Genomic DNA, 24,099 nt, shown 5'->3' on the forward strand with positions numbered 1-24,099 from the left:
GTAGGTGATAATCCCGCTAAATTTTCTTCATACTCTATACATTCTTCAATGTCGTTATATAACGGACCTTCTAATGAAGTTTGATCTTGTATCCTATCTACCTCATCCAAATAATCTTTCAAACATACACATACTTTCACGGCTTGGGGGGTAAGTCTTGACCTTCTTTCCGATATAATTCGACCACTCAAAGAAAAGGCCGATTCGGAAGCTACGGTTGAAGCTTGAACGGTAAATAAGTCACGAGCCATAATGCTTAATATTGGATATGTGTCTTGTTTTGTTTCCCACCATTTTAAAATGTCAAGGTTGTTAAATTGTTCTTCACTCATGTTTAGTGCAAAGTTTGCCATCTTATAATTTCCCAACTCGCTTGTGGGTGCCGATGTTCGTGCACGTTTGGAAGCGTCTTCACGTACCAAGTTAAAAAGACTTATTTTGAGGTCTCGGCTCCTTCGAGAAGAAGATCCGGGTTGGTCAACAATTGGGTTTGATTGTCGACCATATTTTGTTGCATAAATACCAAACATATTCTCAAAAACATCATTAAAAGTGTGTACTTGGTTCAAAAGATAGTTGGGTTCGTCATCGAAAATACCATGCACGCAATCAAAGTTGGTATATATTGTTGTCATCAATCGTTCAACCCCATTAAAATTTAATCGTGGGTCAAGTGCGGCCGCACATAAAAATACCTTCGGTATCTCTCCAAAATATTTTTTTAGTTGTTTTCTTATCTGAAAAATCGCTTGTCTAAAAATAACATTATTTGAGTTCGCAAATTCGCATATTTTTTCCGTCATTATATAAAATTGTTCCAAAACTAGTATGCTAGTTGGGTAATAAACACCCGATAACATTGTTGATGCCTCTTTAAAAACTTGTAAAAAACTTGTTAATGATTCCAAGTCATCCCATTCGTCGTCACTAATTGGTTCGGAAAATCCTTTTCTAAGTAGTTTTCTATTAAAAGCGATTAACGTTTCTTTTTGACGTAAAATATTTTCGAACATTAAGCAAGTAGAATTCCATCTTGTATTATTATCAAAATAAGAACCTAACCAAGTGTCATGACAATCTTTAACAAAAGCCTTATAGTTATGATGTCGTGCGTTGCTCGTACGATAAATCGTTACTAATAATCTTCTAAAATTTTCTTTTAATGAAGAACAAAAAGCTAAACAATCTTGAACTCCCAAGTTTATAATATGAGCAACACAACGTGTATGAATAAATGCACCATTTAAAATCGGTATAAGTGCAATTTTTAACTCACTCATGGCCGCATCATTATTAGATGCATTATCTAGCGAAATTGTAAAAACTTTATCGATTAAATTATATTCTTCTAAAGTGTCTTGTAACGCTTTTTTTATATTATTACCGTTATGTGGATAACCAAATATTTTAAAATCGATAACACGTTTCATTAAAAGCCAAGAATCGGGATTAAACCAATGAGCGGTAACGGCTAAATAAGAATTTGCCGTTCCATGTGGTGCGCTCCAAACATCACAAGTTATAGAAACCATATGTTTATACGTTCGAAAACCATCAATTATTTCAGTTTTAGCTTTTTTTTCATAATTTAAAGGCGTCACGTCTTAAGGTAGAATGACTTACATTGCTATATCGCGGTTGTAGTCGATTCCGAATTAGCTCCGTAAGCCTTGGATTGTCGAAGTGGTTGAAAGGAAGCGCTTGTTGAATGACAAACCTTGACAAATCTTGCCGAAGAGCTTCGGCATCGTATTCAAAAATCGAACCATCGGCCCGCATTGTTTGTTGTCTCGGGTCTTGCCTTGCACTACAACTTTTGTCAACATGTTTTCTTAACGTTGTATTACCCGAAACACCCATGAACTTCATACATTGTGTACAACGAGCTTTTTCCGCACCATCCTTCATTACACACAACTCGAATTTGGACCAAACGTCCCCTTTTCGCTTTGTTTCTTTTTTGTAATCAATATCGGCCGAAGTATAGCCTTGTGAAGATGTTCCAACGGAAGCGGAACCGGAAGCGGAAGCTTGTGAATTATCCATATGGGATAAGTAAGTAGAGATTAGAGAATATTTAGTGATTTAGAAAGAAATATGAGAATGTTTGTTGGTGCATTTTCAACCAAGGCATTACCATGTATTTATAATGGACTTTGTGGGGTTAAAATGGTAAAAAAAACTCAAAAAACTGCAAAAAAAAAAAAAAAAAAGGCTGAAACTGCAACAACAAAAAAAAAAAAAAAAAAAAAAAAAAGACGGCTATTTTTTTGAAAAACCGGATCTGATCCGGATCCAAACCGGATCGGATAAAATCCGATTTATATCCGGAAAAAATCCGGTGGTCTTGAAAATCTGGATCCGGTTGGAACCGGATCGGATCTCGGATCCGGATCCGGATTTCTGCGTGTCCGGTTCTGGTTCTGTCCGGTTCCGGATCGGGTCACCGGGTCGGATCTGAATCCGGTTTTTTTGCCCATCTCTAGAACTACTACATCAGTAACCATGATAGATTTGAATAATGCAATATGGTTTTAGCTCAATCATGTCAACAACTGAGGATCTGAAGTCGAGTATATATGATCTTTATGTAACTAGTAAAGTTTACATTGTTTCATGATCCAGACATGTATACAGGTATTCGTAAACTCAATCAAAACCATTATGTAAATGAGGTGCACAAAATAACAAAGATATAAACCATATCGTAAATGAAATGAAAAAAGGTGTAAAGCTATAGACTTATAATCCCTGTTTCTTACCATTTCCCTTCACCTGTATCACTCTTTGTGCAAGTGCAAGCGCGAGGCCAACATAATAGCCTGGCCAAAAATGCTCCACCGCCAACGAACCCTACGTAATAATCAATAAAAGAATCTAGGTGACGTGCGTATATATTTTTACAAGCGTCTAATCATTAGGATCCATTTCAACATCTTCATCCAAAGACTGCGAATAACTTTTTTTGCTTTCTTCTTCTGAATATGTTTCCTGTTCATCTGTTTCATCGTTGTCGGGTTGTTCATTGTCATCAGTCTCTTGTAGTCTCGATTTGATGAGGCTGTCTTCGATCCATTTAGGGCACACGTTTTTTCCACCTGTTTTGGAAATAGTACAAGAACATTCCGGAATTGGATGGGAGAGAAATGATACAGGTTTTGATTGACTTAATTGTCTCTCTAATCCTTCCTCCCCTAAACTATTGTTTAGATGTTTACGTGCTGCCAAGGTCCAGGTTCGATTTGGATAATAATGATGATCTATTGTACTGTTGAACAAATTCGCAAGATATTTCCTGCATTGGGTAAAAATAAATTTAATGTAAATAGTCAACATACAAGGATGTAAAACTCGCTACTCGGGGAGAACTCGGTCCAGAGTGATCAGCAACTCGGAGATTAATCCGATTAATCGGATTGGACTTTTTATACATTTACATTTAAATAATTAATTTCAAGATTATGTGTGTAAATTTAGAAGAAAACCATATACATAAACATAAAGTTTAACAGAATTGTCTAAAAACATAAATATAGTCGTTCATTTATTCAGAACTCTAAGATTCTAATTTAATTAAACTCATATTATAATGTTCACCAATTTTGAATTTCACCGACTTTGACCAACAAATCCAATTTTGGCCCGTTGACCGATTAATTAAACACATTTTAGAAAATCTGTTCTTAAGAGTATTCAGGGGTTAATCGGGGTTATTTACAACAGTGCAAACAATAGTTACAAAACTGTGAAATTACCTGTCAGGTCGATAAGTTATGGCAGATGCCATCTCATAGAGCCGATGACCCATGACCAAACTCGAAAAATCCGGCAACCCAGTACCATCATTATGGAACCCAGGGAAAAAAGCATCTGCTTCAACCGATACAACATAGTCAAGTGCATCCCATAACAACCTATGAGCTTTGTTCCTTAAATCAACTGGGGAGGGGTCGGGCTCGGAATCTTTTTCAGCAACCCAACCGTACCAACCTTCTTTTTCATGTTGATAAATAGGCCGATCAGGAGGAGGAGGAAGTGGTCGGGGACGTGGGCCCGCTTCAGCCCAATCTTTCTTCAACTGTTTGGATGTTTTAGTAGGAATAGGGTTGGAGTTAGATGACAGTGGGCTTTCGTTGCCTAATAACTTGTACAGTTCGTATTTATTGCAAAGATTTGAACGATCGACCAAGTTTGTGTACATGGCTCGAAGAGGGATCATGACACGTTGACCGCCAAATGTTTCGGATCCTGCCAGGTAGATTCTCGTTGTTGATGGATAACCCATTGCTCGGAACAGCAGTCCGACCTGGTGAAAATTTATGAGCATAAATATACTTATACTACAGGCTGACGTGGCAACATAACACATGATCATGAAGAATATGAATTTCTATACCTCTTCGGGCATCAGTGGACATGAGCCGTTGAATTTTCGAATAAATGAGTCAACTGTTAATTTATCGTGAATGATTTTCTGCTTAATCATTTGTGCTCGTCGGTACTGTATAAGTTCGGTATGGACATCCTATACAATGACAAATTGTGAACGATATACTTTATATATGATCCATTAAGAACTTTATTAAATTAACTATAAGTGTAAAGTTAAAGTTAAACGTTCTTGAACCTGGAAAAGCTCAGCACAACCCTGATGAGCCAAGCTATCTCTAACTAGACCAGGATGATAGGCAAGATAAGGTTGCCCTGAAGCTCGTAACCTACATAAGAAATCATTTAGGTCAAATGATAATTTGATCAAGGAGTGACTAAAAAAAATTAATACTTTGAACTGTATGAGTACTATAGATCTCTTCATAAGTAAAGCATAATATGAAGAACAAAAAAAAAAGACTTTACCTTTTTAACATCAGATGTGCAAGTGATAGAATCTCCGGACGAAAATGAAGTGCATGAAATGCTACCCGACATCTGAGCCTTTGATATTCAACCAGCTTAGACGAGAGGATAGGCTGAAGATGAAAAGGCTTTAGAACTTGACTAAATTTTTTTTTTTTTTTTTTTTTTTGAACAGCAAGATCACCCGAGGGGGACTAAACCACCCGTTGCGATCATCTCCCGTTTCGACTATGCCGATGCAGCGATAATAACCCCGCCCCCATCGCTGCCCGGGAGGAAACCTTGAAACCGATCCTAGGGCACGGCCAAGTAAAAACCCCCTCCCCTTTACCCCCCACTCGATATGGGAAAGGTGCCATGGGTGGATACTTCATGGCAGGGATGAAATTGTGTTTTTAATATGTAGCCAACGGGGGTCGAACACCTGACCTCCCTTAAAGGAGGCAGGCCACCAACCGATGGACCACATCACAACTTCTAGAACTTGACTAAATAGAAAGCAATCAAGTTTTGTTAGCAGCAATTTCAATACAAGTGATCTCTTTAAAAAGATTTCAAGTTTCTTTGCAAAAGGAGGGGTAATAGATAGTAGTTGAGATGCAGTAATAATCCTTCAAACTTACAAATATAGTAAAATGCCCATATAAATATAAACAGAGGAATTAATTATATTGTTATAATCTCTCCCTTCACACATGAATACAAGTGTAATTTCTTTATTATATTTCCCCATTATTAGTATCACCTGGCTTGTGTTTAGAAATATTTTAATCAATATATCTATTCTGTCCACAACTTATTAACTAGTTAACTTGTTCACAAGTAATGATCTAAATATAAAATGCTAACGTCATTCATGGTTTCATTTCATTATGTGGAATGCGGAGATATTTTGTTAGCATTTCACCTCATGCCATATAATCACTTTTTTGTTGTTGCTCACATGCATAAGAATATACAAAGACTTACCTGTAGACAGCCTCCATCTATAATCACCAATCCAATAACCTTTGTCTTCTTTAACTCTGGCAATATTTCTTTAATGTAATAATCAGGAGAAGCCGCCTTCTTGGGCTTAAAAGAAGTAATTTCTTTGCGTTTCCTTGCCTCCTTCAACATAGGAGGCAGACTTTTCACTATGATCACGTCATTTTTAAGAGAGGAAATGAAATGTTCTTCATTGTAGAGATACGAAAAGCTTTTAAATTCCGAGCTGCACAGAATTATAAAGATAATTATAAACGCTTCATGGTTACCGATTACTGGTTATTATGATTGCTTCTAGGACTGCCAACCATACCTGATGCCTTTTGAACTCGTACTTTCTTGAATCTCTGGGATGACCAGAGTAGCGTTGAGAAGCCTGGATATGGCAACAAGATCACAAATCTAGAAAAATGTCAAGCCCATATAAGATTTAAGAAAGAGACTATTAGAATTACAGAAGAAAACTCAGATCAATACGGGCATACCGAAGATCTGATCTTCTCAAATTGACCAAATATTTTGGCATATATGAAACCATTGTTTTGTTCAATTGGATCTGCAATGTGAAAATAAAGTTAAAGGACTAGCAGGCAGATAGCAGGTAATAGGTATATATGACAAGTTGTAGTGTTAGTGCTGTTGCATACTACAAAAGAGTAATAAAAGTACTAATTTAGGAGTACCAAAATGAGAATATTGTTTAAGCATGTATCATCACCATATATTAGTCATAAAGATAGAAGTTTCATCTATATGTGTATAGGGAAAAGATGAAACAGATAAGTTGAAATAAGCGCACTACAAAATAGAGTGTACTCATTACCAGGATAATTACTTCTAGGGTTTGCATACGGCTGCAAAACCTCTAAAGGCTTAATCTTCTTCCACAACCTTTTAGATCTAACACTCTGCTGTAACCAGAGAGTAACAGGTAAATCATCAAAGTACAAATATCAATGTTTCCTTTTAACAGTACAAACTAACAGCATATCAAACAAATAATCGAATGAAATATCAAAAGCACACACGTTACCTGTTTGCCCACAACATCTACATTCAAATCCTCAATAAACCGTGTCATTACACTGTACTGTACTAACTCCGCACTCGTATTTGCAACAAACATGTGCACCAGCAAAGATAAAAAAGACAGAACAAGACATCCAAGTGCAAACCATTTGATTTTCGATCTGATCATCATAAAAAGCTATCACTCACTCAAGGCAACACTTATATTTCCACTCGTAACAGCAAACGAAGCCAATGATGACAAACCATACCCTGCATATTACATACACTAATTTTCAATTGGCAGACGAATACGTGTACGCAGAAAAAATGTATTCACACTTTTAACTACCGAAATCATTCCGAAATTTCAACTTTAAAAAACAGCAGCAAGTAGGTTTATTCTATCAATTGAACTCACTTACAGCTATTGGACCTCAGATTGAATTTGTAAGTTTCATGAATCAAATATTAATAAATTATAACTTGCTATTATAAAAATACACAATCAAATTACATTCTAAATTAACATAAGTAACTTACACACTTCATTTCAATCCCTATACCTAACACCTAATAATCTAACATAACATTGCCATAACAACTTCACAAAATGTAAAATCAATCAATGTAGCAGTTTATGTTAAACGTATACATAGAGATACAAATACATCACAAAACAAAATCAGGACCGATTCAGAATATAATATTTCTAATCGATCGATTACTCTTTTAAAAGTGATACGCATTCGAGTGATGAACAGATCTGATTATATAAATACGTAAGCAAATCAAATAGATGCGAAGTGTCAGTTTGAACCTGAGATATTGATTGGACGGTTGGATAGTTGATCGGAATTAATGCGTCGGTGATTGAATTGTGAGGTGGCCGGAGAGTGACAGATGGAGGAGAGTTGTAAGTGTGTAAATTTTGGGTGGTGATTGAAAGAATAGAAATAAAGGGAGGGAGTAAATTGATAATTGCGTGTGAAGAAGGGACCTCGTTTATTCAACCCACCAAATCTTGATTCTTGATATTTATTTATTTAAAGTAATATACTAGTAACGTAAAATCTACAACATGTTGACTTTTCCAATAAAAGTATTCGCTTTGTCTAAAGAATAACTCCCGGTCTAAGTTAAAATGTCTATTTTAATTGGGGGGAAATGTAATATTTTTAGAGCACCAGGAGTTGAAGGCTGTTTTCGGCGTTAAACAAATTTAACGATGGGGATGGTGGAGAATCCCACTCCCTCCCGCCATTAAATCGGCGTTAAAGTCCACCGTCGGGCACCACTGTCAGTCTGGTAACGGTGTATTTGTTTGAAAATATATCAGTTATTCAACGGATATATTCATTAAAATTATTTATTTTTTTTCTTCTATATATACATCTACATTACCCATCTTCTATTGGGAAGAGTATATTCTTGCCCCCTATTGGTCCACCGCTTCCTTCACTCACAATAGAAAACTATTCACGTTTTGTGTAACTCTCAGCCACACATTTTTTCTCCCATCATCTGCCTCTCCTGCCAATTCATATCAATCGGTGAGACGCATTCCACATGTGTGTCCTGTTCAACCATCCCTCCCACCTTACTTTCTAACCTTACCTTCTTTCCCTAGCTTCTTCTTTACATTCAACACATTCACACACAAACAAAAAAAACCCTAGACCCTTCTTCATCTGACTTTTTCGGTTCTTTAGTTGCTAGATTTTCAATTGCGTGTTTGCATCATTGTTGCTGCTATTGACACCGCTGCTACACTGCCACCGCCACTGCTATCGTATCCTCATCCACCATCGTCGCTGCTCTAACACCGACGCACTCACCGTCTTTTTCCATTTCTAAAATCAATAAAGTAAGCATTTTTTTCTTCACTTTGATTTACGTATTTGATGTTTTATGGCATCTTGGTTTAAATATCGGAATGGTTTCAGTTTAATATAGATTTGGTTTGTTTTTTTAGTTAAAGGAATCGACGATTAGAGCGGCAATTTTTTTTATGCAAACCCTATCAGTAAATGATGCAATAATGAAATTTAAGACATGGGATGTTGGTGGTCAGGAAAGGTATCATACTTTGGTTCCTATTTTTTGAGTCTTTTTGCAAATTACTCACATAAACAATTATTTGCTAACTTTAACATTACTGCAAAAATGAGGAAACATGGATGGCATCTTCCCTATCATCCTCTTCAGGTGTGCAAAACTTAATTTATTTATTGTCATTTGAAATTGTACTATTGGATAACCTATTTCTCATAAATCTTTGTAGGGCAGCTGTCTATGTGTTTTGGGGCTTAAGTTATATTGTAGTGGGGATCTACACTCCACTTGTAAGTTCTTAATTATTAATCTTTATTGTTTTTAGAAATTTGCTGCTAAATATCAGAGATTCGTAATTTAATGTTATTCTAAATGGGTTCTATCTACAATGGTAATGATATATGTTATTCGTAATTTGATAGCTATTTTTAATTATTTACAGTAAGTTATATCGACTTCGATATCAACATCCTCAATAAATCGACTCAGATAAACTGTGGTTGGGGTACGTAATAACCGTCCTCGACATCAAATTAGGGTTCTCTTTGTATTGATTCTTATTATCAAAATTTGTATCTAACAATTTTTATATATCTGTGGATTTCTCAATAGGTTTCATGAATTGTATATAACTGTAATAATTACGGTGCTAGAAACCTTCAAAAAATGGCCTATCAGGTACTGTATTTTCATTTTACTTATTTTTGTTCTTATGTGGTTCTTAAATGTAAAATGAATTTGCATTACTTTTTCTTCAACCATTACAGGATAGATTCAAACCTTGGGAATCTGAGGGAGTTACTATTTTGTCTGTGTTGTCTCAGCCTGATGATGGTTGGGTCGGTGAATCCGGCTACGTTATGAAAACGATTTGTTTCTTAAAATGTTAACATTCTCATTTCATTCGGCTGTGGGTTAACTATAAAACTGAATCCATGAGTGTTGTGTTATGTTGTCACTAATTAGAGAGCACAGATTCAGAAATTTAGAGATTTCAAGCTTGTGAAGCGTACTGAAACAACCTAACCCGATTAACACGAGTAAATTTTTTTTTTTTAAAAGTAATACACGTTTACGCGCCATTTAAATGATGTAAACCATTCCACACGTTCCATTAAAACATACAACAAGTTTAATGTTTACAAAATGCACGAAGACCATTAATCAAGTTTAATATAAGTTCGACCCACTAAAAATGATAGTTTTAATCCAAACAACACTTCGAGTATGGTTTGGGACTAAACTACCCAAAACGCTTGGTCGACTTCAAAAGCTTCAACAACAATCCAACATGGGGAGCTAATACCCCACAATCCCCTTCCCTTTGTCCGCACCTGCATCTAAAAAGATAAACAACGAGAGGGGTAAGCTAATGCTTAGTGAATGCAATAATTATACATGTTCATATATAACCTACTTACTTGCAATCACTTACACAATACCGCATACAAGCTAGCAATTCGACAACCATGCAAACATCATGCATAAACTACTATCCGCAATTCACAATAAGCTAGCAATAATAATAGCATATAGTTCACAATTTAATATGCTAAATACGGATTCACACAACCATGGTTAACAAATCATACAAGGGAACGGTACTCGTAAAAGACCGTCGGAGTTCTTAACATCCATTAGTGTTACTTAAACACCGCGTAATCACTAATCCCTCGGGTGATGTCTTGAACACCGCGACTAACTCACCCCCATGACAATGTGGCGTCTTGAACACCGCGACGATTCCACATGTCAATCAAAACAATGAGTGGTGTCTTGAACACCGCGACAATTCCACTCCCATGACAATGTGGTGTCTTGAACACCGCGACAATACCACGTGTCAATCAAAACAATGAGTAGTGTCTTGAACACCGCGACAATACTACTCGTTACTTAGAATGTGGTGTCTTGAACACCGCGATAATTCCACATTCATACCACACAAATAAATACATTATATACATACACGCATAATTATTCCACTCACCTTAATACAAGGATGATGATTATGCACTTCCGAACTTCAAAGCAATGTACCTAATACATTAAGTACACTTTCAATACACAAACTAGTGGAACTAACCACATTACTTACACTTGAGCATTTAATGACCCATTAGCATTAAATAGCTCACTTACACCAAAACCGCCCATAAAATGGCCAAGACTCATTTTCAATCACTAAAACTAGTGATTTAAGGTCTACTAACTTTAACCAACACAAACTTAGGGTAATTCATACCCATTTCACCCAAACTAGGTCAACATTACTCTTTTGACCCATTTCGACACTTAAACTTACAAACTTGGTCAAACTTAACCCATTAACAATTCTTTCAACATTTAACAAGTGTTTTAGTGCCTAACAACACAATTAATACTTACAAATCTCATTTCATTTGACCAAAACCCTAGATTATAGCTATTAAGGTTTCTTTACATCAACATAACCCAAATTCACCCATTTTACCCTCAAATGGGTCATACAAGTCTCTAGTAACCAAAACCCTAACCATAAACCAATTAAAACTCAAAACATAGAGTTAGGACTTACCAATACAATCAAAATGTAGCTAGAGACGTAGGGAACAAATTTAAAACTTGGGTTCAGGCGAGATTCGGTCTTCTTCTTCACCAAAATGAGCTCTCTCACTCTAAAACCTCAACTCTCTGTCTAGATTTAATTTTAATTAAATGGAAATGTGAGAAATGATAAATGAAGTTAAGATAAGGTTTGATCAGTTTTCAAGCTCTCCAAACCGTCCAACATGTGAAAAGACCATTTAGCCCCTTAAAAACCCCAAATTTAAGGTTAAATTCGTAACCTGTCAGCACCAAATATTACGGCCGTAATCCACAAAATTGCGGCCGAAATCCCCAATATTATGGCCGTAATCCCCAATATTATGGCCGTAACTTGGCTGTTTTCAGCAAAATGTCTCCCTGCTCAAAAGTTGCGGCCGTAAGGCCATAAATTGCGGCCGTAAGTTTTGGTTTTCATGCCCTTTTTCGTTTTATGACTAGATTAAACAAACATGGATAGAGTCAAACACAATAAAGATCGAATACGCACCTTTGGACTTCCTACGTTGACCAAAGCAACATGCCAAAGGAAAAACGGGGTGTTACAACTCTCCTCCACTTGAATCGGAGCGCGTCCTCGCGATCCAAGCTGCATGACAAGCCGGAAGATAAATTAAAACAAACTCTTCGGATTCCCACGTAAACTCGGACCCCTTTCGATGTCGCCATTGCACTTTGAAAGTTCTAACTTCTTTGTTTCGCAACATTTTAACCTTTTCATCAAGGATTGCAATCGGCTCTTCAACATACTCTAATTTGTTGTTCAATACAATCTCATCTAACGGCACTCATGTCGAGTCATCAGCAAGACATTTACGGAGATGGGAAACATGAAACGTGTTATGGATTCCCGCAAGCTCTTCGGGCAACTCTAGTTTATAAGCAACCTCACCAAAACGTGCCAAAACCTTGAAAGGACCAATAAATCGAGGAGCTAACTTTCCTCGCTTTCGGAACCGAATAACACCTTTCCATGGAGAAACCTTAAGCATCACTATGTCACCTTCTTGAAACTCAATCGGTCTCCTACCTTTATCGGCATAAGACTTTTGTCTATCTTGCGCCGCTTTAAGTCGAGCCCGAATCATCTCAATTTTACTATTCGTCTCTAGAACCAAATCGGTACTCCCGATCTCTCGTTGACCCACTTCTCCCCAACAAATAGGAGTTCGACATCTACGCCCATAGAGCATCTCATAAGGTGGCATTCCAATACTAGTGTGGTAACTATTATTGTATGAGAATTTCACCAATAGTAAGTGCTCATCCCAACTACCACCAAAGTCAATAACACACACCCTTAACATATCCTCCAAAGTTTGATTCGTAAGCTCGATTTGATCGTCCATTTGAGGATGATACACCGTGCTCATTTTCAATTGAGTGCCCATATCTTCATGAAACTTATTCCAAAATCGAGAAGTAAAACGAGTATCTCGATCCGAAACAATAGATATAGGAACCCCATGTCTCGATATCACCTCCTTGATAAACAACTTGGATAAAGTCTCCGATGATATCGTTTCCCGAATAGGAAGAAACAAAGCACTCTTTGTCAATCGATCAACTATTACCCAAATGGTATCGTATTGGGTCCTCGCCGTCTTTGGTAACTTAGTAATGAAGTCCATGGTAATGTGCTCCCATATCCATTTCGGGACCTCCAACAGTTGTAACTTACCATACGGATTTTGGTGTTCGGATTTAACTTACAAACAGGTGACGCATTGTTCAACATACTTAATGACATCACGTTTCATACCGGGCCACCAATAATCTTTCTTCAAATCATAGTACATCTTTGTTGCACCCGGATGAATGGAATACTTTGACTTATGTGCTTCATCAAGTAGCACTTGTCGGTAGCCACCCATCCTTGACACCCACACCCTTCCTTGAAAAGACAACAAACCATGCGGACCTAAGGTAATGAACTCCGTTTGCCCCACAATCCGCTTTTCATGTTTGTTGTGAACATACACTTCTATTTGAATCTCACCAAGCTTTACAAGAAAATCGTTAGTAATGATCATGCGTAACGATCCTACTCGTATTGCCGGATGTTGACTCTTTCGACTCAACGCATCCGCGACCACATTCGCCTTACCCGGATGATAAAGTATCTCACAATCATAGTCCTTTACCACATCCATCCACCTACGTTGACGATAATTCAAATCTCGTTGACTAAAGAGATGTTTCAAACTCTTATGGTCCGAATAAATCGTACACTTAACACCATACAAGTAGTGGCGCCAATTTTTCAACGCATGAACTACCGCCGCCAATTCAAGATCATGAGTTGGGTATCTCTTTTCGTGTTCCTTTAATTGTCGAGAGGCGTAAGCGATGACCTTACCTCTTTGCATTAGAACACACCCGATTCCATTTAACGAGGCATCACAATAAACTGTCATATCTTCCATCCCTTCCGGTAGCACCAACACCGGAGCTTGACACAATTTCTCCTTTAACAATTGGAAAGCAATTTCTTGCTCGTTTTCCCAATTAAACCTCACGTTCTTCCTCGTCAACTTCGTCAAAGGAGAAGCAATTTTAGAAAAGTCTTGGATGAACCGACGATAATAACCGGCCAATCCGAGAAAACTTCGGATTTCCGTAGGCGTAGTCGGTTTTCCCAATTCTTCATCGTTTCTATCTTCCCCGGATCTACTTGAATACCTTCTTTATTTACAATATGGCCAAGGAATTGAACTTCCCTTAGCCAAAATTCACATTTGGAGAATTTAGCATACAACTTCTCCTTCCGCAATGTCTTTTACACTTCACGCAAATGGTGTTCATGTTCCTTCATACTCTTAGAATAAACAAGTATGTCGTCAATGAACACAATTACCGACTTGTCCAACATAGGTTGGCACACTCGGTTCATTAGATTCATGAATGCCACCGGTGCATTCGTAAGACCAAAAGGCATAACTACAAACTCAAAATGCCCGTAACGAGTTCGGAAAGCCGTTTTCTCTATGTCTTCCTCACGGACCCGCACTTGATGATAGTCGGACCGTAAGTCAATCTTAGAAAAATACATTGCACCTTGGAGTTGGTCAAACAAATCGTAAATCCGAGGCAATGGATAACGATTCTTGATTGTCACTTTGTTCAACTCCTGATAATCGATGCACATCCGCAAACTACCATCCTTCTTCTTTACAAATAAAATCGGAGCACCCCATGGCGAGGAACTTGGTGATAAAACCCTTTTCAAGCAACTCTTGGGTTTGATTTAACAACTCTTGCATTTCCATCGGCGCTAAACGAGAAGGAGTTTTAGTAATGGGAGTAGCTCCCGGAACCAACTCAATGCGAAATTCGACTTGTCTTTCCGCCGGAACACCCGGTAACTCATCCGGAAAAACGTCTTCAAACTCATTAACCACCGAAATTTCACGAATGGGTGGTGGCTCATCATCAGTATCAACTGCATGGGCAAGATAAACCGCACCACCACTCTTAAGAAAACGTCGCACCCGTGCATAAGTGCATAATGGTACGAGTCTTCTTCGTTTATCACCATGAATAATCAACTCTCCCCCAGTTGGGGTCTTGACACGAATGAACTTATCATGGTATGCAATATCGGCTCTATAACGATCGAGCCAATCCATACCAACAACAATATCAAACTCACCCAAAGTCATCGGAATGAGATCAATTTTAAACGTTTCGGTACCGAACACAACATTACAATCTTTACACACATCAACCCCTAGCACCGTCTTGCCATCCGCTATTTCGACTTCTATTGGATGACTTAACTTAGCTAGCGGTTTGTTAAGCTTAGACACAAATCGAGGTGACACAAAAGACAAATTAGCACCGCTATCAAATAATATCCTTGCCGGATTAGAGTTAACCATGAAAGTACCTGAGACAACTTCGTTAGATTGCTTGGCCTCATCATTGGTCATCAAATAATTTCGCCCCTTAGCCGTGCCTGCCGCCTTATCCAACCTCTTAACATTATCATTATGCAAATCGGGACACTCCGGCCTTCGGTGTCCTTCCTTACCACAATTGTAACAAGTAAGTTTGGTTGTAGTAGATGGTTTGGTGCAATAACGGGCCATATGCCCCTTTCGTCCACAATTGTGACAAGAATAAGGAAAGTCCCCGGAAGCACCCTTCTTCACACTACCAACACTCTCGGAGCCCTTCTTATTCTTCTTATTGGAAAAGTTTAAATGACTAGTAGCTTCGAACTTTCTCTTGCCAAAAGTAAAGCCACTCTTTTTCATCACAAGCGCCTCAAAACCTTTGGCCATATTAAACAACTCATCAAAACTCTTCACCACATTCACACTAATCTTCTCTTGATAACTATCGTTCAAGATGCGATATAAGTCTTCCTTCAACATTTTATCATTCCCGACATACTTCGGGCAAAATTGGGTCTTTGACAAGAAAACGGATTTAAGAATATTCAAATCCATCGACCCTTGCCTCAAGGAACGCAACTCGTCCTTAAGCCTTGTAAGATCGGCCGAAGTTCGATATTCATTGAAAAACTCCACCTTGAACTCATCCCAAGTAAAGTCCATATATTGTTCTTCACCATACACTTGGATTTTCGCATCCCACCACAATTTAGCGTCACCTCTCAACATGCTACAACCATACCTCGTCTTTTTATCAAGAGGGCATTCACAAGTGTGAAAGACCCCCTTCATATCGGAGATCCACCGGGCACTCTTTAGTGGGTCCCGTTCGCCCTCAAAAGTAGGAGGTTGAGCATCTTTGAAGTTCTTGTAGGAAAAGTCTCGTTTTCCAACATTATCCTCTTGAAGGACAACCTTAACTTGTTCCTTTACTACGTTGACTAATTGTTCATTAATCGTATCTAGAAACATCTTCTTAACATCTTCAAGGAAAGACGTATGATGACTTTTCAAAATGGCCTCAACTTTGGTCGTGAACCCGGGGTCCTCACTCGTGCCCCCATTTTCGGTGTCGTGTTCGTTTCTCATCTTCATTCTATAAAACGGAAGAGGTTAAATAACGAAACAAAAAGACATGACACAACATATACACATATACATCATACTGCCCCATCTTGCTCGACAATCGTCGTACATCGCTCGTTTGACACGATTTGCACCCGTAACAATGGTAGCTAGTCATTGCTATGCGAGCACGTCGCATTAACTCATTAGTACAACGTCCATCTCGCTTGATGATTACAACTACCACACAAAACAATTAGTGCAAGGTAAGATCACATCAACCTAAGCACTAACAATTCCCGATCCGACCCGAAGTCCTACAAGTCCCGCATAAAAGCGCATACACAATAAAGTCTAAGTCTAGGCACCTATCTCAAGTCGCCTAAATCCCTTAGACCATGCTCTGATACCACTTGAAACAACCCAACCCGATTAACACGAGTAAATTTTTTTATATAAAAGTAATACACGTTTACGCGTCATTTAAATGATGTAAACCATTCCACACGTTCCATTAAAACATACAACAAGTTTAATGTTTACAAAATGCACGAAGACCATTAATCAAGTTTAATATAAGTTCGACCCACTAAAAATGATAGTTTTAATCCAAACAACACTTCGAGCATGTTTTGGGGATAAACTACCCAAAACGCTTGGTCGACTTCAAAAGCTTCAACAACAATCCAACATGGAGAACTAGTACCCCACAACCCCCTTCCCTTTATCTGCACCTGCATCTAAAAAGATAAACAACTAGAGGGGTAAGATAATGTTTAGTGAATGCAATAATTATACATGTTCATATATAACCTACTTACTTGCAATCACTTACACAATACCGCATACAAGCTAGCAATTCGATAACCATGCAAACATCATGCATAAACTACTATCCGCAATTCACAATAAGCTAGCAATAACAATAGCATATAGTTCACAATTTAATATGCTAAATACGAATTCACACAACCATGGTTAACAAATCATACAAGGGAACGGTACTCGTAAAAGACCGTCGGAGTTCATAACATCCATTAGTGTTACTTAAACACTGCGTAATCACTAATCCCCCGAGTGATGCCTTGAACACCGCGACTAAATCACCCCTATGACAATGTGGCGTCTTGAACACCGCGACGATTCCACATGTCAATCAAAACAATGAGTGGTGTCTTGAACACCGCGACAATTCCACTCCCATGACAATGTGGTATCTTGAACACCGTGACAATACCATGTGTTAATCAAAACAATGAGTACTGTCTTGAACACCGCGATAATACTACTCGTTACTTAGAATGTGGTGTCTTGAACACTGCGACAATTCCACATTCATACCACACAAATAAATACATTATATACGTACACGCATAATTATTCCACTCACCTTAATACAAGGATGATGATTATGCACTTCCGAACTTCAAAGCAATGTACCTAATACATTAATTACACTTTCAATACACAAACTAGTGGAACTAACCACATTACTTACACTTGAGCATTTAATGACCCATTAGCATTAAATAGCTCAATTACACCAAAACCGCCCATAAATGGCCAAGACTCATTTTCAATCACTAAAACTAGTGATTTAAGGTCTACTAACTTTAACCAACACAAACTTAGGGTAATTCATACCCATTTCACCCAAACTAGGTCAACATTACTCTTTTGACCCATTTCGACACTTAAACTTACAAACTTGGTCAAACTTAACCCATTTATAATTCTTTCAACATTTAACAAGTGTTTTAGTGCCTAACAACACAATTAATACTTACAAATCTCATTTCATTTGACCAAAACCCTAGATTATAGCTATTAAGGTTTCTTTACATCAACATAACCCAAATTCACCCATTTTACCCTCAAATGGGTCATACAAGTCTCTAGTAACCAAAACCCTAACCATAAACCAATTAAAACTCAAAACATAGAGTTAGGACTTACCAATACAATCAAAATGTAGCTAGAGACGTAGGGAACAAATTTAAAACTTGGGTTCGGGCGAGATTCGGTCTTCTTCTTCACCAAAATGAGCTCTCTCACTCTAAAACCTCAACTCTCTGTCTAGATTTGATTTTAATTAAATGGAAATGTGAGAAATGATAAATGAAGTTAAGATAAGGTTTGATCAGTTTTCAAGCTCTCCAAACCGTCCAACATGTGAAAAGACCATTTAGCCCCTTAAAAACCCCAAATTTAAGGTTAAATTCGTAACCTGTCAGCACCAAATATTACGGCCGTAATCCACAAAATTGCGGCCGAAATCCCCAATATTATGGCCGTAATCCCCAATATTATGGCTGTAACTTGGCTGTTTTCAGTAACATGTCTCCCTGCTCAAAAGTTGCGGTCGTAAGGCCATAAATTGCGGCCGTAAGTTTTGGTTTTCAGGCCCTTTTTCGTTTTATGACTAGATTAAACAAACATGGATAGAGTCAAACACAATAAAGATCGAATACGTACCTTTGGACTTCCTACATTGACCAAAGCAACATGCCAAAGGAAAAATGGGGTGTTACACGTACACAGCTTAGCCATAATGTTGCTAAGTTCATATTTGCTCTTCCTACACCTACTTCAGTGTTGGGACTTCCAATTGGACAGCATATTAGTTGCCGGTATTTATATTTTTTTAACTTATTTTGTTACCCGAAAAATAGAATAGGTAATCTCACTTTGAAATTTGATATCGAAAGGTCAATTTCTCTTGATTTGACATCTATTACTTATGAAAACAACTGATGATTACAATGAACCTTGTGCATTTATACAATGAAAAGAATCTCAGTCTCAGTTTTTGTTGATAAGAAATGCATATATATTTTATCTCAATAATCAAATCAGATGTATCTTTATTGTGTTTGATTTTGATTGTTCAGGGGTAAGGATAGTCAAGGCGAAGAGGTTATTAAACCTTACACGCCAACTACTCTGGATACCGATGTTGGATATTTTGAGTTGGTCATTAAGGTACTTATATCTGAATATTTCTTGATTACACAATTTCATTTTGTTTAATGTAAGCATGTTTTTTTTTTAATCTTCATGTCGATTATATAATACTTTGCTGTACAAATATAGATGTATCCACAAGGTCGTGTGTCGCACCACTTCCACGAGATGAAGGAAGGTGACTATTTGTCTGTAAAGGGACCTAAGGTAGGTACATCATCAACTCATCTTTTGTAAGTAACCATAAGTCATAGATAGATGATTTTGTTGGCAAAAGTCAATCATTATTGTTCTAATACTTACTTTTTGGCTTATTCTACTAATGCAGTTTTCAACTGGACTTCAATAGATAGATGTTTATTTCATAACGGGTTTGAAATCACTACTTATCTTAAAAGTTGAGAACTTACCTTTAGATTTGTCAAATGTAGCGGTGGTTCAAGTATCGTCCTGGTGATGTGAGAGCATTTAGAATGATTGCTGGGGGTCTGGCATCACTCCGATGTTCCAGGTGTGTTGAATTATTATTTTAAAATTTTTGGTCTGTATTTTCCTTACAAATTACAATATAAGCTGATGATGACTTAATTATGTAGGATGTATTATCAAATCAAATCAAATAGGTTTTTATTTTTTAATTAATCTTATTAGGTTGCTAGAGCTATTCTAGATGATGAATCGGACAAGACTAAGCTGGATCTCATATATGCTAATGTCACAGTTGAAGACATCCTTCTTAAGGCAAGTAAAATACTCGTATATTTAGGTTCTTAATTAGATTTGTTCACTTATCTGAAGGTGAATATGGTATTGTTTTTAGTTAAATATGTGTAATTTAACCAGTGGATGACTTGCAGGAAGAATTGGACATACTTGCTACCAAGCACTCCGGTCGCTTCAAAGTTTACCAAGCACTCCGGCTACGTACAGGTAGATATTTTCTATTTTAGAGATGTATTGGTTGACTTATTTTAAACAGGTGCTTGGGTACAAATTAACTTTAAAGAAAATGGGTAAATGGGTGATAATGCTAAAAACGAACATATATTTCATAGCATTATCCCTCAAGAAAGACAAGCTTTTAGTTGCAATTGTTCTATTTACAAGTGATATTCGTTTATATAATAAAAGGTGAAGACAAAAGATAGATTCGATGAATTGAAGACGCAAACGACCAAAAATCTCAAAAGTACAAAATACAATCAAAGAGGTTCCAATTATTGATAAGAAACGTCTCAGAATTACAAGAATACAAGATTCAAAACGCAAAGTACAAGATATTAAATTGTATGCAAGGACGTTCGAAAATCCGGAATCGGGACCAGAGTCAACTCTCAACGCTCGACGCAACGGACTAAAAATTATAAGTCAACTATGCACATAAATATAATATAATATTTAAGTAATTACTAAAATTATTTATATATTATATTTATTTATATAATCCGTCGGCAAAGAAGATCCAAACTTGTGTGAGCTGTAAAATCAAACTCCGCGACTTGCAGAGTTTGAAGTGTTAGAATGCCGCGAGTCGCGGAGCCTCCCTGGACAAAAATGCCTATAAAAGCCAGCGCAATTCGACGTTTTATATATCCAAAATTCTATCTATCTCTCTCTCTATATATATATATATATATATATATATATATATATATATATATATATATATATATATATTATTTATATTTTAATTTTAATTTTAATTTTAATTTCTAATAATAAGGGTATGTTAGCGCATATTGTAAGGGTGTAAGTCGAAATTCTGTCCGTGTAACGCTACGCTATTTTTAATCATTGTAAGTTATGTTCAACCTTTTTACATTAATGTCTCGTAGCTAAGTTATTATTATGCTTATTTAATCCGAAGTAATCATGATGTTGGGCTAATTACTAAAATTGGGTAATTGGACTTTGTACCATAATTGGGGTTTGGACAAAAGAACGACACTTGTGAAAATTAGACTATAGGCTATTAATGGGCTTTATATTTGTTTAACTAAATGATAGTTTGTTAATGTTAATATAAAGATTTACAATTGGGCGTCCCTATAAGTAACCATTTACACTCGATCGGACACGATGGGCGGGATATTTATATGTACGAATAATCGTTCATTTAACCGGACACGGGAATGGATTAATAGCCACTAGAATTATTAAAACAGGGGTGAAATTATGTACAAGGACACTTGGCATAATTGTTAACAAAGTATTAAAACCTTGGGTTACACTCAGTCGACATCCTGGTGTAATTATTAAACAAAGTAATAAAACCTTGTTACAGTTTAAGTCCCCAATTAGTTGGAATATTTAACTTCGGGTATAAGGATAATTTGACGAGGACACTCGCACTTTATATTTATGACTGATGGACTGTTATGGACAAAAACCAGACGGACATATTAAATAATCCAGGATAAAAGACAATTAACCCATGGGCATAAAACTAAAATCAACACGTCAAACATCATGATTACGGAAGTTTAAATAAGCATAATTCTTTTATTTCATATTTAATTTCCTTTATTTTATATTTAATTGCACTTCTAATTATCGCATTTTTATTTATTGTTATTGTATTTAATTGCACTTTTAATTATCGTACTTTTTAATTATCGCAAGTTTATTTTATCGCACTTTTATTATTCACAATTTCATTATCGTTATTTACTTTACGCTTTAAATTAAGTCTTTTATTTAATATTTTACATTTGGTTTTAACTGCGACTAAAGTTTTAAAATCGACAAACCGGTCATTAAACGGTAAAAACCCCCCTTTATAATAATAATATTACTTATATATATATTTGTATTTTTATAAATTTAAACTAATATAGGGTTAAGCTTTGTGAAAAAGATTCCCTGTGGAACGAACCGAACTTACTAAAAACTACACTACTGTACGATTAGGTACACTGCCTATAAGTGTTGTAGCAAGGTTTAAGTATATCCATTCAATAAATAAATAAATATCTTGTGTAAAATTGTATCGTATTTAATAGTATTTCCTTGTAAAATATAAAGCTATTTTATATACACCTCGCATAACATCAAGTATTTTTGGCGCCGCTGCCGGGGAACTTAAAAATTTAGCTTAAAAGCTGGAAGCGCAACGCTATATAAAAAAAAAGATTTTTATTTTTAGTACGCTTTTGTAAAAATACGTTTTAAATATTCGAAAATATAAAAAGAAAAATATAAATATTTTTAAGAGTTTGTAAGTTATATAAAAGTTTCTTTATCTTTATTTTATAAAAATATAAGTTTTATTTAATTTATATAAATATATTACATAATTTTATTAAAACAGCAAAACAGAAAAAAAAGAAGAAAAAAAAATAAAATAATAAACTCTCGGGCCTGCTACTGTAGCAGCCCGTACCATCACAGTCCATCAGTCATAAATATAAAGTGCGAGTGTCCTCGTCAAATTATCCTTATACCCGAAATCAAATATTCCAACTAATTGGGGACTTAAACTGTAACAAGATTTTAAAACTTTGTTTAATAATTACACCAGGATGTCGACTGAGTGTAACCCAAGGTTTTAATAGTTTGTTAACAATTATTCCAAGTGTCCTTGTACATAATTTCACCCCTGTTTTAATAATTCTAGTGGCTATTAATCCATTCCCGTGTCCGGTTAAATGAACGATTATTCGTACATATAAATACCCCGCCCATCATGTCCGATTGAGTGTATATGGTTATTTATAGGGACGTTCAATTGTAAATCTTTATATTAAAATTAACAAACTATCATTTAGTTAAACAAATATAAAGCCCATTAATAGCCCATAGTCTAATTTCCACAAATGTCGTTCTTTTGTCCAAACCCCAATTATGGTACAAAGCCCAATTACCCAATTTTAGTAATTAGCCCAACATCATGATTACTTCATTTTAAATAAGCATAATAATAACTTAGCTACGAGACATTAATGTAAAAAGGTTGAACATAACTTACAATGATTAAAAATAGCGTAGCGTTACACGGACAGAATTTCGATTTACACCCTTACAACATTCGCTAACATACCCTTATTATTAAAATTAAAATTAAAATATAAATTATAAATATAAATATTACGTATAGATAGATGGATGGATATATTGATCTTAAAATTCGTCGAACTGCGTTGGCTTTTATAGGCATTTTCATTTTTTGGGGCTCCGCGAGTCGCAGTTCTTTTAGCCTTCGAACTCCGCAAGTCGCGGAGTTCGTTTTTACAGCTCATTCAGCCTTGGCTCTTTGTTTGCCGACGATTTTAAATAATAATATAATATATATATATAATTTTTAAGAATTATTTATATATTATATTATATTCATGTGCATAGTTGACTTGTAATTTTTAGTCCGTTGCGTCGAGCGTTGAGAGTTGACTCTGGTCCTGGTTCCGGATTTTCGAACGTCCTTGCGTACAATTTAATATCTTATACTTTGCGTTTTAAATCTTGTACTCTTGTAATTTTGAGACGTTTCTTATTAATAATTGGAACCTCATTGATTGTATTTTGTACTTTTGAGCTTTTTGGTTGTTTGCGTCTTCAATTCGTCGAATCTGTCTTTTGTCTTCACCTTTTATTATTTAAACGAATATCACTTTTAAATAGAACAATTGCAACTAAAAGCTTGTCTTTCTTGAGGAATAATGCTATGAAATATATGAACATT

General features: G+C 36.2%; 1 protein-coding gene, 1 long non-coding RNA gene and 1 pseudogene across 4 annotated transcripts; 2 read left to right on the forward strand and 1 right to left on the reverse strand.

Annotated features, from left to right (window-relative positions):
* Positions 1-2,546: 2,546 nt before the first annotated feature.
* Positions 2,547-7,810, reverse strand: LOC139846887 (protein EMBRYO SAC DEVELOPMENT ARREST 30-like). Of its 3 annotated transcripts, none has more exons than XM_071836433.1 (11): positions 7,673-7,810; positions 6,878-7,125; positions 6,668-6,752; positions 6,330-6,400; positions 6,158-6,246; positions 5,827-6,070; positions 4,858-4,970; positions 4,628-4,718; positions 4,397-4,525; positions 3,756-4,306; positions 2,547-3,295 (listed from the first exon to the last, which is right to left on the reverse strand). In XM_071836433.1, the coding sequence occupies exons 2-11, from the start codon at positions 7,043-7,045 to the stop codon at positions 2,911-2,913; spliced, it is 1,926 nt and encodes a 641-aa protein (XP_071692534.1). In that variant the 5' UTR covers positions 7,046-7,125; positions 7,673-7,810; the 3' UTR covers positions 2,547-2,910. The 3 variants fall into 3 exon arrangements, with proteins under 3 accessions (XP_071692534.1, XP_071692533.1, XP_071692535.1); XM_071836432.1 differs by having other exon boundaries at positions 6,668-6,755; XM_071836434.1 differs by lacking the exon at positions 7,673-7,810 and having other exon boundaries at positions 6,158-6,220; positions 6,878-7,012.
* A 1,357-nt stretch (positions 7,811-9,167) lies between these two features.
* On the forward strand, positions 9,168-9,584 carry LOC139847346 (uncharacterized). Its single transcript, XR_011759456.1, has 3 exons — positions 9,168-9,197; positions 9,350-9,412; positions 9,520-9,584. It is a non-coding gene; the product is annotated as an uncharacterized lncRNA (long non-coding RNA).
* Positions 9,585-14,287: 4,703 nt separating this feature from the next.
* Positions 14,288-20,438, forward strand: LOC139849541 (NADH--cytochrome b5 reductase 1-like; annotated as a pseudogene).
* The last annotated feature ends 3,661 nt before the right edge of the window (positions 20,439-24,099 follow it).

Source organism: Rutidosis leptorrhynchoides, chromosome 5 (genome assembly GCF_046630445.1).
Source record: "Rutidosis leptorrhynchoides isolate AG116_Rl617_1_P2 chromosome 5, CSIRO_AGI_Rlap_v1, whole genome shotgun sequence".
NCBI classification, from domain to species: Eukaryota; Viridiplantae; Streptophyta; class Magnoliopsida; order Asterales; family Asteraceae; genus Rutidosis; species Rutidosis leptorrhynchoides.